The 15,433-nt window shown below is 39.7% G+C and overlaps 1 protein-coding gene across 1 annotated transcript in view; it reads right to left on the bottom strand.

Annotated features, from left to right (window-relative positions):
* HERC1 (HECT and RLD domain containing E3 ubiquitin protein ligase family member 1) overlaps positions 1 to 15,433 on the bottom strand; it is an 83,289-nt gene that overhangs the window by 15,414 nt on the left and 52,442 nt on the right. Inside the window, 17 exon segments of the mRNA XM_036389449.2 lie at positions 536 to 666; positions 1,477 to 1,677; positions 2,263 to 2,390; positions 3,558 to 3,685; positions 4,745 to 4,950; positions 5,649 to 5,862; positions 6,256 to 6,526; positions 6,719 to 6,893; positions 7,498 to 7,698; positions 8,911 to 8,963; positions 9,471 to 9,739; positions 10,926 to 11,146; positions 11,395 to 11,519; positions 12,237 to 12,468; positions 12,646 to 12,762; positions 13,921 to 14,081; positions 14,990 to 15,188. Coding sequence (XP_036245342.1) covers positions 536 to 666; positions 1,477 to 1,677; positions 2,263 to 2,390; positions 3,558 to 3,685; positions 4,745 to 4,950; positions 5,649 to 5,862; positions 6,256 to 6,526; positions 6,719 to 6,893; positions 7,498 to 7,698; positions 8,911 to 8,963; positions 9,471 to 9,739; positions 10,926 to 11,146; positions 11,395 to 11,519; positions 12,237 to 12,468; positions 12,646 to 12,762; positions 13,921 to 14,081; positions 14,990 to 15,188 — 3,032 coding nt within the window.

The following is a 15,433-nucleotide window of genomic DNA, read 5'->3' as shown; positions in this document are numbered from 1 at the left end:
ACTACACCTACATGTGAGAAATTCTGCTCTTAGCCTAACAAATAATTAATGGACTATTAATGACTCATTATTACATTCTGGCCAAGCAAAGGCTCTAAACCTCTGCAACTGCATATTTAGAAAAACACCTTTTGCTTTGCACAGGAAGCTAAACAAAAACACGACATAATCAAAATTCAAATTTATTATGAGTACTCTTACCAAGTAAAACAATTAGTCTGTTAATCCAGTCAATGCACAGCTGTGTGCTTAATTCACTTCCATCACTGTACGTACATACACTCCACAGTGTCTGATAGCAAAGAGGGTATCAAGTTTATCTTTCCTTTTCTTTTTTTTTACATTTGGTAGACTGTTCCTTTAGAGTACATTATGTTAATATGTGTATCAGAAATAGGTGTGAACTTTTAAAATAACATTCACTTCTCTTTATAAATAGCTTTCAAATAGAGAGAACAGCTTAAACAGATTTGACCTACAAATAAAATTTTTACCTACAAAAAGTCTACATTAGTTTAAGAAAGACCAGCTCTACCTTATGTGCATCAATGAGAACGACTCCTCCTTTCTCAGTTGGCTCCTTTGTTCCTAGGAGCAATTTTCCATCAGAATAGCCAACAGCAAATGGTTTGTCTTCACTGAACCAGGCCAGGCATGTGACAGACACTGCACGAAGAGACAGCACAAACATTCATTAAACTAAACTGAATATCACTCCTAATCAAAGAGGTTTGTGCAGTGCAGTTGTCTAAACTATGAGGTGCATAACAATGTCCACCACCCCCAAGGTTACTTAACATATTCTGGTCTGAAAATTTTCCTGAACCCTTATGATAAAGATAAAACTGAGTGTCCCTAATGACAGCTGTTGAGATTATTTTGCACTAGTTTTCTCATTCTTCTTTTTATGAAAATAACTGAATTTATATTCCTGGTATAGTGAAAAGAACTACACCAGGTAAAAGAAAATGGGTAGACTGAATCTTATACATCTATCTAAGATAGGCTTCTAAAAAATGCTCTGAAAACAACTTGCCTCCCCTAGCAAGTAGATATTGCTTCACATGATTCTGCCAAAAAATATCTGTAAGGCTTCCTGAAGAAGCCAGATGCAAAACCACACAACACTACCAAAAATCTGCTACTTATGTCCTCTGGGACTGAAGCTATAAAGGAAAAATGGCAATCATTGAGGAATTCAAATGACACTCTGCAGGCCATCTACAGACAGAGCAGAACTGCAGGGGATCACTACTGTGTGTCCACAAGGGCAAGGAATGGCAGGATTTTACCAGATTACTACCCACTGTTTGCCTCTGCTGTGGGAATCAGGGTGCAGATAAAGATCCCACAGACTTTTCTCCTCCCATGAACCAGAAATCATATCCCATGAACAATAACCAAAAATTATTATATACTTCTTTAATAACAAGTGGGAATGTGTTCACCATTTCAAATACTGATGCAGTCTCTTACCATCCTTTCTGTAGCAGTGCTCCAGTTCCAGCCGGTGCATGGCTGAGATATCCACAACTTCAATAAGAGCCAGAGATCCATCCATGCGCCCAATTAACAACAATTCTGGAGCATCTCCTGCCCATGCTGCAGAGGGCCCTTCTTCTGGCCAGGCTAGAGCAGATACCCAGTGAGACTGAAGATCTAATAAGCCTTTTCCTCCTAGGAGATCAAAAAGTCTGTTAGAACTACTTCATTTTCATAAAGAAAATAAAACAATAATACTTTCCCATGGGAAAGTTTTCTTTTTCCATGGGGAAAAAAAAAATTAAGAGATCCTACCGAGAGCTAGGACATACTACAAATGCACCTAAGTTGCAAGAATACAAAGCAATGGTTCGCTAATCTATGCAGACACAAAATCTAGGCAGCAAATCTCATGTACCATTCAATTTAGGTAGTTTTGCTAAGGAAGGAGGCTGAATTCTTCAGTACCCAGTAAATTTATGCTTTTCTTGGGGACTATCTATTACCACAGGTACAGTAACTGGTGATTTTTCTAAGTGCAAAGCAACAGAAGGAAGTTTACAAATTACAGGGATTAAAAGCCTTCCTCTCAAAGATGTGTATCACATATCCACTTGGGGTTAGCACCTTTCTCAAATTAAACATGTTCACAAGAGACTGTGGGAGATGGTAGGCATTTAAACTGGACACTTAAACACTGGTGCAAACAAAGGTGCAGTGACTTGGCAGCTCCCCATATTTCTATGCTGGACAGCAGCACCCAGGCAGCTCAGGACATACCATTGACCTGCCAGATGTTCACCATCTTTTCTGTAGCTCCAGCCAGGTATTTGCCACTGATGCTCCAACAGACAAGAGATAAACTAAGGTCACTGGGTGACCCCAGACCTTCTTCAGAGTCACCCTCTCTGTAACAGCATAAAAGAATGAAATTAAGAGGGCATTTCCTTTAAGCAGACAGGAAAACCTAGAACTCATAAAATATCTGTGCTAGAACCTCGAGTCCTGCCATCGCAGCAGAGTTACATAAAATGTTTTTCTGCTCACAGTACTACATTCCCTCTAAAACCACTTCAAATTACAGAATGAGATACTACTTATTTCCCAGAAATTTCAAATTAGGTTTCAAATGGAAACTCTTTACCTTTACCTATTTAATCTCAAATTTAAGATCTTCAGCAAAGACAAAATTTTCTGGGAAGTCATGAAATGAAACAATAGAATGGACAAGAAATAAAAGAGGCACATCTTACTATCAATTCTACTTTAAACTCTTCCTCCTGTTACAAGCTTGTTACACTATTCTAAAACTCCATTTTAAAGTCTGCTTTGCCTAACTGTAATAGGGCCACAGATACCTTTGATTGCCCTTTAGATCATACACAACAGCCAGATTTTTTTACTGCTTTTAGTACCAGAACAATGAAGGGTATAATACTGTTATATCATTCTGGTTGTTTCTTTTAAGGCCCCATCTAATATCAGCAAGCAAACAAGAACTAAGCCAACCACTAAAAAATTGTCACAAAACAACCTAGTAGTTCACTATTGCTCCATCATTCTTCCAAGTTCAACTATGCTTCACTAAAGAAGTAGATTTTAATCTTTCCTTTTGCTTTCTTCTTTTCTGGACACACCCAAATGACAAAAAAAAGTACTTCCAAGATGCTCATTTAGAATTACATTTAGTTCCTTTATCTCAGGAGTCAGAATTATTTTTTCACACTTGAATCAATGACTTGCAATAATCATGTTATATGTTGGAGCTGTCCACTGGAACCCAGTGAAGGGATACTCACTTTTCTGCTACATGACAGTCCCATACCATTTTTTTTACCCATCTCTCCTTATATCAATTAATTAAGGATTTTTTTTAAACAGCACTGACATGATCTCTATATAGAGACTCTTACCAGGTTGACATTTAGTTCTCTTTTAACTTATTTATTCTGCATGCAACAGAAAACAAATGAGAGATTTTAAGAGCAGGAGATGACAATAACAGCCAATCCTGCAGTATTTTACACAATTACAGCTTAAATTAAATATCTGGCTGTTGTAAAGGATCAACTTACAGCTTGTTGAGCACACAGGTCTGCTGCAGTGAATATTGCTTCTTTGTCACATTCCACACTCTGATGGTGCCATCATTCCCGCTTGTTGCCAAAAGTCCCTTTTTATTGCACCAAACACATGTCATGACCTACAAATACCAAAATAACCATGGCAAAACTGGAATTTACAACTTAGATATGTTTGCTCACTAATATTAAGCAAACACTAACCAGTGAGACAGTGATCGAAACACCCTGTAACAACCAAACTAGGCTTATTTTTCTACTTTTACAGCATTATTTACTGCAATTAAGCAGGCTTGATAGGGATGCACACTTCTGCAGCAGGCTCTATGGAGTTGGCCAGGGCTCCATGGAGGGCTGAGGCTTAACCATAGGAATTGCTGAGTCGTGATGAAATAGCAAAATAAGCTCCTGTCTTCTGCCTTTCGGATCCTGGCTCATCTCTGTAACCCCACAGGTCACTTTCCCCTAACCCCTACTATTGGACAAGTTTGGATCCCTTTACAGCCGATAAAAAGAGGCTGGTTTAGCCCATTTGGCAGAAGAGCTGTCGCTGGAACCCTTCACAGACCCCTCAATAAAACTATTGCTGTGGAACTTCAGGACATTTTCGTCTCCTCTCTCGTGTTTGCTTCCCCTCTAGCCTGCCAGGTGCCTTAGCAAGCAAAGAGCTGGAATCCTAAGAGAGCTGAATCACTAAAGAGCTGATATCCTTGAGGCTTGCTAAGGCAGCCACGGCTACGAGCAGCCTGGGTATTTGGACACTGTCCCTGGGAGGGATTGAGCTATCTGGCTCCTGCTGCCTGCTCGAGGGCAAAGCCAGCCCCACAGGCTGACAGGCTTACACTTCATACAGCCCCATGCTCCACTGGCTGCTACTGCACAGAATACTGCACAAATATGTTAACTATTATGACAGAAAAATTAACGCAAATTAAGATCCAAGGAAATATTCAGAGTGATTCTGCTGACTTGATCTATCATGACAATATTTTCATGACCCTCTTAAATGAAGCCTCAAAGAAGCCGAACGTTTTTGTGCATCAGAGGTGCAACAACTTTATCTCCAAAAAACTACTTCCTGTGGGAAATCATTTCATAACTGTAAAACGATACCCTCTTCCTTTTTCTGCGCTCTGGCAAAGAGAGCAGGGCAGCGGGTGCAGCGAGGGAGCCACGCTTACCCTGTTCTGGTGAGCCTCGAGCTTGATGAAGGAGCACTTGCGCAGGTCTCCGCCCATGTCGGCGAGGGTCTGCGGCGCGCTCTGGTTGTCGCGGTCGTGCGCGGCCAGCGTGCGCACCAGCTGCTGCGCTGCCCACTGCCGGTGCTGCGACGACAGGCGCGACGACAGGCAGCACGCGGCCAGCGCGTTCGCCAGCTCCAGAGGGCCTACAGCAGAGGGATCATAGCAAGGATGGGCATACAAATGGGCAATTAAACCTGCTTAGACAAAACAGTGAGATGATGCCTACATGAGTGAACGCAGCAACAGCCAGCATTTCCAGAAAGAGATTAACAAGCATCTTAACACAACGTTGCAATCATGTGAACTACAGTAAAAAAAAAAAAGAATAGAATTCCAAACAGCTTTATTCCCATGATATGAAAAGGGCTGGTCAAAGAGCGAGTGCTTTCTAAACAGGAAAAGCCTCCTCTGACAGAGACCTGCCACTGTCACTGTCCTGTCCTTCCCAGCAGCAGCCTGGGGGGGCGGGGCACAGCTCTGACCTCTCAGAGGACAGGCAGCACAAATTTCTGCCTCAGACACAGGACAGCACTTGGGTAATGGTAATCAGCTCTTATTTCATCAAGGAGGCATAACCAGGCTCAATGTCTCAGCTCTATGGCTTTGAATACACACAAGTTCAGACTATATCAGAAGTGGTGAAAGATGCAATTAGAGAATAAGACCATATTTCTAACTAACATGTGCATCATAAACCATAACATTACTTTGATCAAAGCAAGTTTTGTCCATTTTTAAAAGTGTATCTATTTATACATTATTCTAGCAAGTCTCTCCCTTACACACAAATGAAGAACTTAAGATCTAATGATTAATATTTAAAAACAAAGCTGTATCATACCTTTCTTTTCAATTTCAGCTTTATCATAGTTTGGCCTCAGTTTGGCCCCTTTGTCGGCCAACAATGCTACTAGTGCTTGAGTAACCACAAAATTTGGAGATGTGACAAGTTTGTTTTCTTCTGCAATTCCTCTTAAAAAACTTGGTAAAAATTTTCTCTGAATTGGATCATCAACTGTTGTCAAGTTCACACCAGTTGCTGCAGAAATCAAATTCTGAAAAGAAATAATTATTATAAATAATCAGAAGAAACAGAACTGTCATTATTAGAAACATTTTCAGTTGCATAAATTGCACTTAGCTTTACAGTTTTTCCTTTTATTTTTCTGTTCTCTGCATAGAATTAACTCAATTAAAAAACCAAAACCTTAACAGAAAATCTTATGAACAGAAAAAGCATATTCATTTTCCCCACTTGAAAAGAGTACTCAGCAAAGACACATACAGCTACTTCATTTTTACCAACAATCAAACATACCCCATACTTTTGTGCAAAGCCACAAAAGAGGACTCTAAGGAGATCCTCAAAGTGAGAGCAGTCTCACCCCAGCTGAGAAGGTAAAAGCACAAGTAATCGTCGTAGTCTCAAGTAAGTACTGAAGTCCTACCTGTGTACATAACTGCACCAGCAGCTTTGCAGCACTGGGAGTGTTTGATGCCAAGCAGCCAACGGCAGTGCTCAGGTAGGCAAGGCAAGAGATGGGCTTGCTGGTTTTGCTGTGGATGCCTCTGGATCTCTCCGTGGAGCTGGACACCGTGGACGGGCTCGTGGACAGGCCTGCCCTTCCCGCTGCTGCCAGGCACATCAGGCGAACCAAAGTGCGGATGTCTGTCAACCCCAGGGACTCAAGGCCAGCTGCCAGGCTACAACTGGAACCACTGTGGAAATGGACATAAAACCCCTTGGTTCAAAAGAACAGAATCAACAGAACTTTTTCTCTTAGCAGTATTATGTAAGTACAGACACGAGAATTGCTTCCCCAATTAGTTAGAAATTGCATTGTTATCAAACAGACCTGGGTAACTGGTTACAAAAGGAAAGGGGGAAGTGTTGCCAAAGATGCCACAAACCTGACAGACAGAAGTGAGAGTGCTCTCATAACCATTGTTCTTGCCAGGAGCACTTGGGCAGCAGCTGTCACTCTTCTGAGAGCCATGACACGGTCATGTGGATTTACCAGGGCAGCTGCTTGCTCTCCTAAGGTTATCCTGCCAGAAGAACTTTTTTCTATTGAGCCGTGACAGCCTTGGAAATAATGATGATTTGCATTAGTGTTTAAATAAAAACAAAACATTATCATATAGTAATAGGCACAGAAGCAAAGTCGGCCTAAGTTACTCATTTTTCATTATTTCATATATACAGAACTACAATAATAATTACCAAGAGGAAAATACACTCCATAATTTAATTATTCCTTATTTTCAAAGACACAAGAACACAATCTGACATACTCAATCTTAATTCCTCTGATTCTCTCTTCCATCAGAGGGGACTATTCTTATGTCCCAACTTAAATCCATTCATTGGGTTCTGCAAAACATGAAGTTACTGGCATCTACTGTTTGACTATGGTCACAAGTTTCATTGGCAAAATTCAATCCTTCTGTCAATCCTTCATAATGCCTCACACTCCTTTCTCTAATTTCCCTATAATAAAAGAACAATTCAGAGCCAGTCTCCACTTCCTCATGGTGGCAGGCAGGAAATACTGTCAGGATGTTCCTGCCTTGCCTCTAGAAAAATCCCACTAAAAAGGAGAGAAGGTAGTGATGGTTGTTATCATTATTGTTGTTGCTGCTGTTATTATTATCATTCTTTCTTTAAATGAAATGGATTACAAATGTACCTATTTGCATCAGTGTTTCTTCCATACTGTTGGTGGCTGTCACCATCGCAACTGAAGCACCCAAAGGGTCACTGTCAGGGAACTGAACGGGTTCAGGTACAATGCGTCGATCATTTAACCCAAGAGGCCCAGCCAACAGTTCAAACTCCTCTTCTCCTGTCAGCTTTTCATCTTCATCCACATCTAACATGTCCCAGTCTTCTAGAATTGGAGAAATATAATTAGACTTGGTTAAAAAAGCTCAAATATTAAATAATTTCAATTAATTTTAAAAAAACCAAACAGTAGATGGTATGAAATGTGTATTGTAATCTACAGCACAGCAGAATTAAAAACTCAGCTTCTGATGTTGACACAGACATAACAAAGTAAATCAGAAAAATAAAATCCTGTTCTTGGCCCTCTCTATTCAACTCAACCTTTATACTGCACAAATGTTTTATGGAAGATTCTCTGAAGTATCAAACTAGCTACTCTTTAACAAGACAGACATTGAGGGTCATCACACACAACATAAGACAGCTCCAAAACCCAGGGTACAGTAAAAGTGCAGGTGTTCAGTTATGCTTTAAATCATGGTAACATGTGTGTATTTCTAAGGACTGAATGGTAAAGACAGATGTTAGAAATTTCTGGTCTTCATGTTTATCAAAAAAGCATGCATTAGCTCATGGGTTATAACTGAACCCCCAGGCTTTTGCTTTTCATTCCCAGGGAATTAAAGAAACCCCAACAACAAAGAAAAACCACTTCATCTGCAATTCAGTGAGACTCTTCCTTCACTTGCAGCCATTTACACACAAGTCAGTTATATTTACTGATCTCTCTGCTCTGTCTCACTCCACACACAGGAGAATCAGAACACCTTTGATCTACAGCAGACAGACTTGCCCTCAGTACTGCAGCACTCCTTTAGTCTCAAATAGACAAATGTGGTAAATCACAAAGTTGTGATCACAGAACCAACTGGGAAAGGTTTTCTACCCACATCAGAAATAATCTGTTTAAAGTGAAAGCCATCCTCAGGATGCTCTCAGCTTGGACAAAGGGAGAAAAATAAAGAACAAGACTAATGGCAGACTTTTGGGACGCTAACTTACACTAATTAATTTCTCCAACAAAGGCAGCTGAAGAAAGATATTTGAACATAAGATTTTGTATGTGTAGTTCTGGATGTAACATCTCCTCACAAGACCTTATCAACCCCAAGTTAGGTGTTTGCCCTTTTAGCTGCTTACATTGGAAAGACAGGGGAAAGAATCCACTGATTTTGTTTTCCAATTTGAACTAAATAAATCCCCAAAACTAAAATACTATATCTAACTGGAAGACATTTTAAAATGTACCTTCAGGTTTATTTGCATGAAAGTACCTCTTAGAAAAAACAAAACCCTGTGCAACTTAAAAACATACCTTCATAGACACTGTCTTGTTTACCTATTAGATCAGGTGCCTGGCCTTTGTACCTGTATCAAAAAATAACAAAGAAAGTTACGGAGTTACATATTTTATAAATATGTCTAAAAATTTTAAATTTGGTTCCCTTTTTAGTCTAGCTTTACTGTTAGGTCTACATATATTTATGAATGATTCCAGAAAAGCCTAGTAACAGAGAAACAGATAAAATGGTTTCTGAAAGTGTGTGTGAAGGGGGAAGCACTTTGCAGTACTAATGTATAAAAAATCCATAGAAAAAATACTGGAATTGTCAGACAAAAGTGATTAGGAGCTTTCAAAATCACTAAGAAGGAGGCAACATCCCAAGAAATTATTCCTTGTTCTTAATTTAGAAACCAGAAATAACAAAGCAACCTTTTTTTCCTAAATACGCATTTGTCAAATACAGAGAATTATTTTAAGTATCAGAAAATCCTGCTAGGAATTCTTCTCTCTTAAATCAAATCCCTAAAATGCTGATGGCTCGTAACCGTGTTTAGTTTCCTTTCTTTATCCACTGTCTCCTATTCCTGTACCTTTCTGAGGCTGATATTTTAGATTTGCTCTTGAGGGCCAGGTATTTCTCTCTGCAGATCCCACACAGGAGGTAGTAGGGGTTCCCACTGCCACACTCGCCCCCGAACCAGCCATCCACGTAGGAGCCGTTGCTGCGGTAGCCCTGGCGGTTGGCGCTGCGCCCACAGCCAGGGTGGTTCCTCTTCATGTGCTGGTTGAAGCTGACCACGCTGGATTCACACAGCTCACAAACCACCACTTCTTCTCTATCTTCAGATTCACAGACGTGCTGCACAGCAAGGTTTGCACACGTTATTTGTACAGAATAAGTGTCTGCGCCTTAGATGTAAAACATGCCAATATCCTTAGGTGGGTGTCCCTGACATTTCTATTTATTTTTTATTTATAGTGATATTTATATGGTTGACTGGTACAAAAGTAAAGCAGAAACACACAATTTATGACATAATGAAGACCATCTCAGAGCAGGAAAAACATTTGGAAGTAAAGCTTCCGAGGAGCTAATTTCCTATTTCAAGTTAGATTGACTCAAGGATTTTTGACAGTGTAACTTTTCATTTGTAACACTGTCACATTCAACACTGTCTGTATCTGGTTCTCCTCAGAACTTGTCTGAAACTAGAGCTAAAAATGAAAAGAACCCTTTTTTGCTTTCAGATAACCAGATTTTACATTTACTGGGCAACAAAAATTACCATTTGTGTCAGCAAATATCAAGGTTTTAGCTGAATGTGAAATCCATTTTTCATAACTACACTTGTGTCCTAAGTCAGTAATTTCATTGAGATGTTTCAGTGACACAAGCGCTCTGAAAAATCCAATATGCATCCTGCAACTTGCTTCCATATCAAAGCTAGGTAGCATCATAACTAGGAGATGAAAAGCTGAGTTTTATGGGTTGATTGTCTAATCTGACACGGATAATCCAAAGATTACCAAAGTGCTGTTATTATCTTTGTTTTCCATCTCAACGGTTTATTTAGTGCACAGAAAAATTCAGTGAGGACTGTTACCACATCCTTCCCAGAGAACGGACTACATGACACAAGAAAAACTGACTGAAGTGCAAATTATGTTGCTAGAGATTAGATACTATTAGCAGTAGCAGGAGAAGAAACATTTATCACTGTGCTTGTTATCTCACCCAACTAAACCATCTAGGAGCACCTACTTGATTTCAATTGGTATTATCAGAACAACTATATGTGTTCTGTTCTCATCTTCCGGGGAGGGAGAAGAAAACTACATGTGGAAATGCAGAGCAAGAAGCACAAGAAATCACTATTCTTAATCTAGAGATGATGCTATAGAATACAAGATGATTTTAAGCACTGCTGGCATTTAGTAAGATACTTTCAAAGAGGCTCTAAACATACACATGTTGCTTTAAACTTGCAAATATAAGCATGCAAAAAGCAGTAAGTTAAAGCAGCCCCTGCTGCAGTCACACACACCCAGGTAGGCCAATCCAGTACCTCTGGGATCCACATTCCCAGAATATCATTATCACTAGCCAGGTCTTGCCCAAACATAGCTTCCATTGCTTCATCATCAAGGTCGATCTCCAACTCCTCATCCAAGTTGAAGTCATACAGTGCCCCTGGATCTTGCTGCAAGGAGATCCCTTCCCTGCGGCTCTGGTTCCTGTGGGCCTGCACTGAGCGGTACAATCCCGCTCAAGGTGGGAAAAGAGAGAAACAGGAAAGCAGGACTTTTATTTTCCACGGCAGAGAGCTGGCTGTACTTTCAATTTCTTTTTTGTTTTAACTCTTCTGCAGAACAATCTACTTATCACCACATAAAACTCTTAAATATACATTGGCACACATATGAGGAGCTTTCTAAATGTCATGCAAAGTCCCAGTCCCCTTCCTATTCATTTCCTGGATAAGCAAAGCCCTTGGAATTCTTTCAGTCCCTTACCAGCACGTGCCAGCAACGTTCGAGCAGCTAAATCAAATTTGTGCCTCCGTGTGACAGCTGACCGACTTCGAGAGGGAGGGCCACTTGCTGCAGCTGCATTATCCACATGATCCAGATTATCAGGGCTGCAGGAATATGGAATTTACAGGTCAATTAAACCAAGTTTTAAACAACCATATACAGTAACTAAGTCATATTTATTAGCAATTTTTCCTTTCTTTAATGGAAGAAAAAAAAGGAATTCAAGAATCTTCAGTTTCAAGGAGCATGCATATACTGTTTTGACTGTAAGAGTTACTTCAAACAAATCAGATGCAGCAAAGTCAACACCTACTTGATCTTCCAGAGGGCCTAAGCACAGCAGAAATTTTGAGAGAGCACTCATTCTATACTAGGTTAATTAGTAGCTTGAATAGTTAATTAATCAGCTTGAACGAGTTTTTTCTCCTCTTTTGAAGAAATAAAATCATCTCTGTTGTTGCTGGCTGGGTCAATTTGCCTTTGGCCTAACACGTCAATTTTGGCAAAACATGAATTTAATGGAATTTTGCTATAATACTTGGTATTTTAGCTAAAATACAGCTATACTATCAGCCCTTTTTTTTCATTCTTTTCCTTTTTTGCTGTGAAGAAACATGTTCAGTTACATTCTTCCCCAGCTCTGCACACAAACAGTACAGGAAAATAAATGCACCACGTACACCTAACTTAATTGCATCATTGCTTCTGCTCATGCTGTAACAAAATTCAAAAGCTGCATTACAAAGTAATGCAACAATGAATTTGTGAGAATTCTAGTTTCAGGAAACAGATTACAAGCAATTACAAGAAAATTCTTCTACCTCTCACTAAAGCCTTCCTCCAATTCAGGGGCATCAGCAGAAGGGATATCACCTGGAGACTGCAAATAGCAATGATCCCCAGATTTCCCACTGCTGCCAGAGACGACTGCTCCGTGCCGTGACTCTCCGGTCCCCTCTGACTGAGGCTCTTCATCGTCTTCGTTTCCAGGGTGCTCGATCATCCACATGGCCAGCACTGTGATGTTCTGTGCATCTGCTTCTCCTCTGGCACCTGAAAGCAGGAAAACCACACTTTGGAACTGTATTTTACCACTGATGGTTGCAAAAAAAGCAATCTGTTTTTTCACAGAAATGGTTATAAAACTTAAAAATTAAGTATTCTACTGGAAAACAAGCATTTCATGTGTATCCAGTCTTTCAGTTAAAGTGATATTATAGCTATAATTACCTGTAGCTTCCATAGCTTTTGCAATCTGCCTGAGGGAGAACCCCATTTCTAGCAAGGGAACAGCAATGGCAGGAGGAGGAGGAGATGTTGAAAGTCGGCTGCTTGGATCAGACAAAGCTTAAAAGACAGAAAATGATAACTGTAAAGCACATAAATCTTTCTCTAGTGTTACTTTATTACACCTTACTACATGTGGAAATGCAGAGCAAGAAACAATCAGCTTGAACTAAGGGAATAATTACTCCCAACTTTCCTCTCAATTACTTTCCACAAAATAAGACACTTTCTGTAACAAAACCAGATGGAGTTTCTTCTTTGTAACATAGATTATGTTCACTGACTTGGTTTGATCAAGTAGGATACTGATGATATACAAAAAACTATTTAAGCAATTTCTATTGTTTTCATTTTGATCCGTATCAATTATTTATTCAATCCATACTTAGGTAGCCTAGATAAAGTTATCCTTGTCTGAATCAGAGATTCCCAAGGGGTGAGATCATTATACATTCCTCTTAAGGTACAGAAAAAGACCTCAGCTGAACTCAGAACGTATCTGAGAAACCTCTTAGTGGATGATGGCTGTGATTCTGTGCAGAGTCATTCATGGGACTCTGAAGAAGTCAGTTACTGCCCTAAACCCACAGTTTCTTTCTGAGTTGCCATAAAAGTGATGTCTAATCAGTGAAGACAAAAATGCACTAACAAACAAACACTGTTGTAAAGACACTATCGCAACCAGAAGCAAGTCATCTCATCATTAAATCAAAAGGAAAAAAAAAGAGACATGAAACTGAGGGGATCAGTTGCTATGCAACACATGAACCACTAAACACCCCAATTAATAGCACAGATATAAGGGCAAGAATAAAAAGTACTGGTGAATGTACCATAAAATACATTAATTCTTGTTTTCTGTGTGGTATGTGATCTAACAAAAGCTAAAAAATTACTGCACTTACCAGCAGCACACAACCAAGTAAACAAGCCCAAATCAGATGAAAATTTTGAAGCAGTTACCAATTATACTTCATTATTGTTTTTGAATCCAATCCACAGCTTTTAAAACTCATTTTGTTTGCTTGATAAAGCCCACAGCTATATAATCTGTAACCTTTTTCCTAAGATAGTGACTAAAAGGTTTTCAACAATGCTTAGCATGTTTGTTTGCCTTAAGAAGAACTTCTGTAGGGTTTGCATCTCTTAAAACATGGCCCCCTGAGCTCCTGTGACTTTCCTAACTTGTTCCCCCTTCTACTCCACTGACAAGTTTACCTGTGCGATTGGCAGGCCTTGCAGACTGGGAATCTGGAGAGGTCAAACTTTGTCTCCTTCCAACTTCATCTGAAGGAGATGTTGGTAAAGAAGATATTGGAGGAGTCTGAGCACGTCGTGCTGGAAGTACAGTTGTAGTAGGATAACTGGAGAACATTTGCCTTGAAAAAAGAACAATATACATTTATGTTGAACAGAACCGTGCTGAAAAAGGTCTGACACGAGAAGTACATCCCACTGGAGTGCACTTGGCAAATCCTACTTGATGCAATTGAGTTTAGTAAGGGTAAGACACAACACGTACTTTGAGGCAACAGCTCACTTCTACCAAATTTATCTCTACAGTTAAGTTCTAAGCAAGACATAAAAGACCCCTCAGAGACCAGGAGGTCTCCTAGGAGATAAAATATAAATAAACACATTTCCCATTTCCATGGCTTGTTCAGAACTCAGGCTGACTAATAAATTAAGGCAGACTCACTAAGGTAAGTATTTGATGTTCACTGTCACAGTATGAAGGCATTGTTCTGGCTTTTATCAAAAGATGTCTGCAAAACTTCTATGAATTAATAAACTTAGAAATGTATTCTATGCAAGGTAAAGCAGATTTCCTTCAACAGTGCAAACTGCCTCTGCAAATTCAGTAGCTTATCTTCCATTTCAGTATGTCAGGGTAAGCTGAAAGAACATCTTAGCTTTATAGGATGTTACCTACCAAGATCTATTCTGGTCTGAGAATCAAACGTTCACTAAAAATGAATTTCAGAGATTTGTAATTTAAACTATACCAGATAAACATGAGAACTGAAGAACAACTTAAGGAGAACATTTTCTCCTTTTTAAAGAATTCAGTTATTACATTTATAAAGAGTGTATAGCAAAAGCTTAACAGCTTTCTAATAAAAAACACATGCCCAGCAAGGCAAAGTAACATTTAAACAGTGTCCCTCTGCAGGGGCAGTTCTTGGCAGCATTTTTAAGGGCTTAGGCAGCTGAAGACATATATTCTACCTAAACCATGCAAACTGGTTCCCTACACAGAATCATACATGCTAAAAGGATTTTTTACCTCAGCAGACTGAGAGGCATAACACCAGGTGATTCTGATGCAGGAACTGTTTCTGTATCAGTCACTGGCGTAGTAGCAGTGGTGGTATCCTCCAGAGAGCTGCTCATGAAAGATGTTGTGCTAGAAGCAGAAGGGCTGGTTGTAACTGGTGTTTGGGCTTGCTGAGACTGATCACCTTCTTCTACTTGTTGCTCCACTTCTGCAACAGAAAAATAAGGATGTTCTAGCAACATTAATTGTGCAGATCAAACCAGTAGCCATGGCTAAACTTTCAAAAGTAACTACTGTTATTTAGAATTCATCCCAGAAAAAGAAAGGGGTGTGCAGATTCTGCCACTAACTCATGGACTTGAGTAAAGAAATCAGTCCAGGAGCTCTTGCTGCTCTCACAGCAATACAAGGTAAACATCAAACAAACCATTTACTTATGCAAAAGTTTATGAT

This window comes from Molothrus ater, chromosome 13, assembly GCF_012460135.2.
Source record: "Molothrus ater isolate BHLD 08-10-18 breed brown headed cowbird chromosome 13, BPBGC_Mater_1.1, whole genome shotgun sequence".
Taxonomy (NCBI): Eukaryota; Metazoa; Chordata; class Aves; order Passeriformes; family Icteridae; genus Molothrus; species Molothrus ater.
This window is presented reverse-complemented; position numbering and strand designations above follow the sequence as displayed.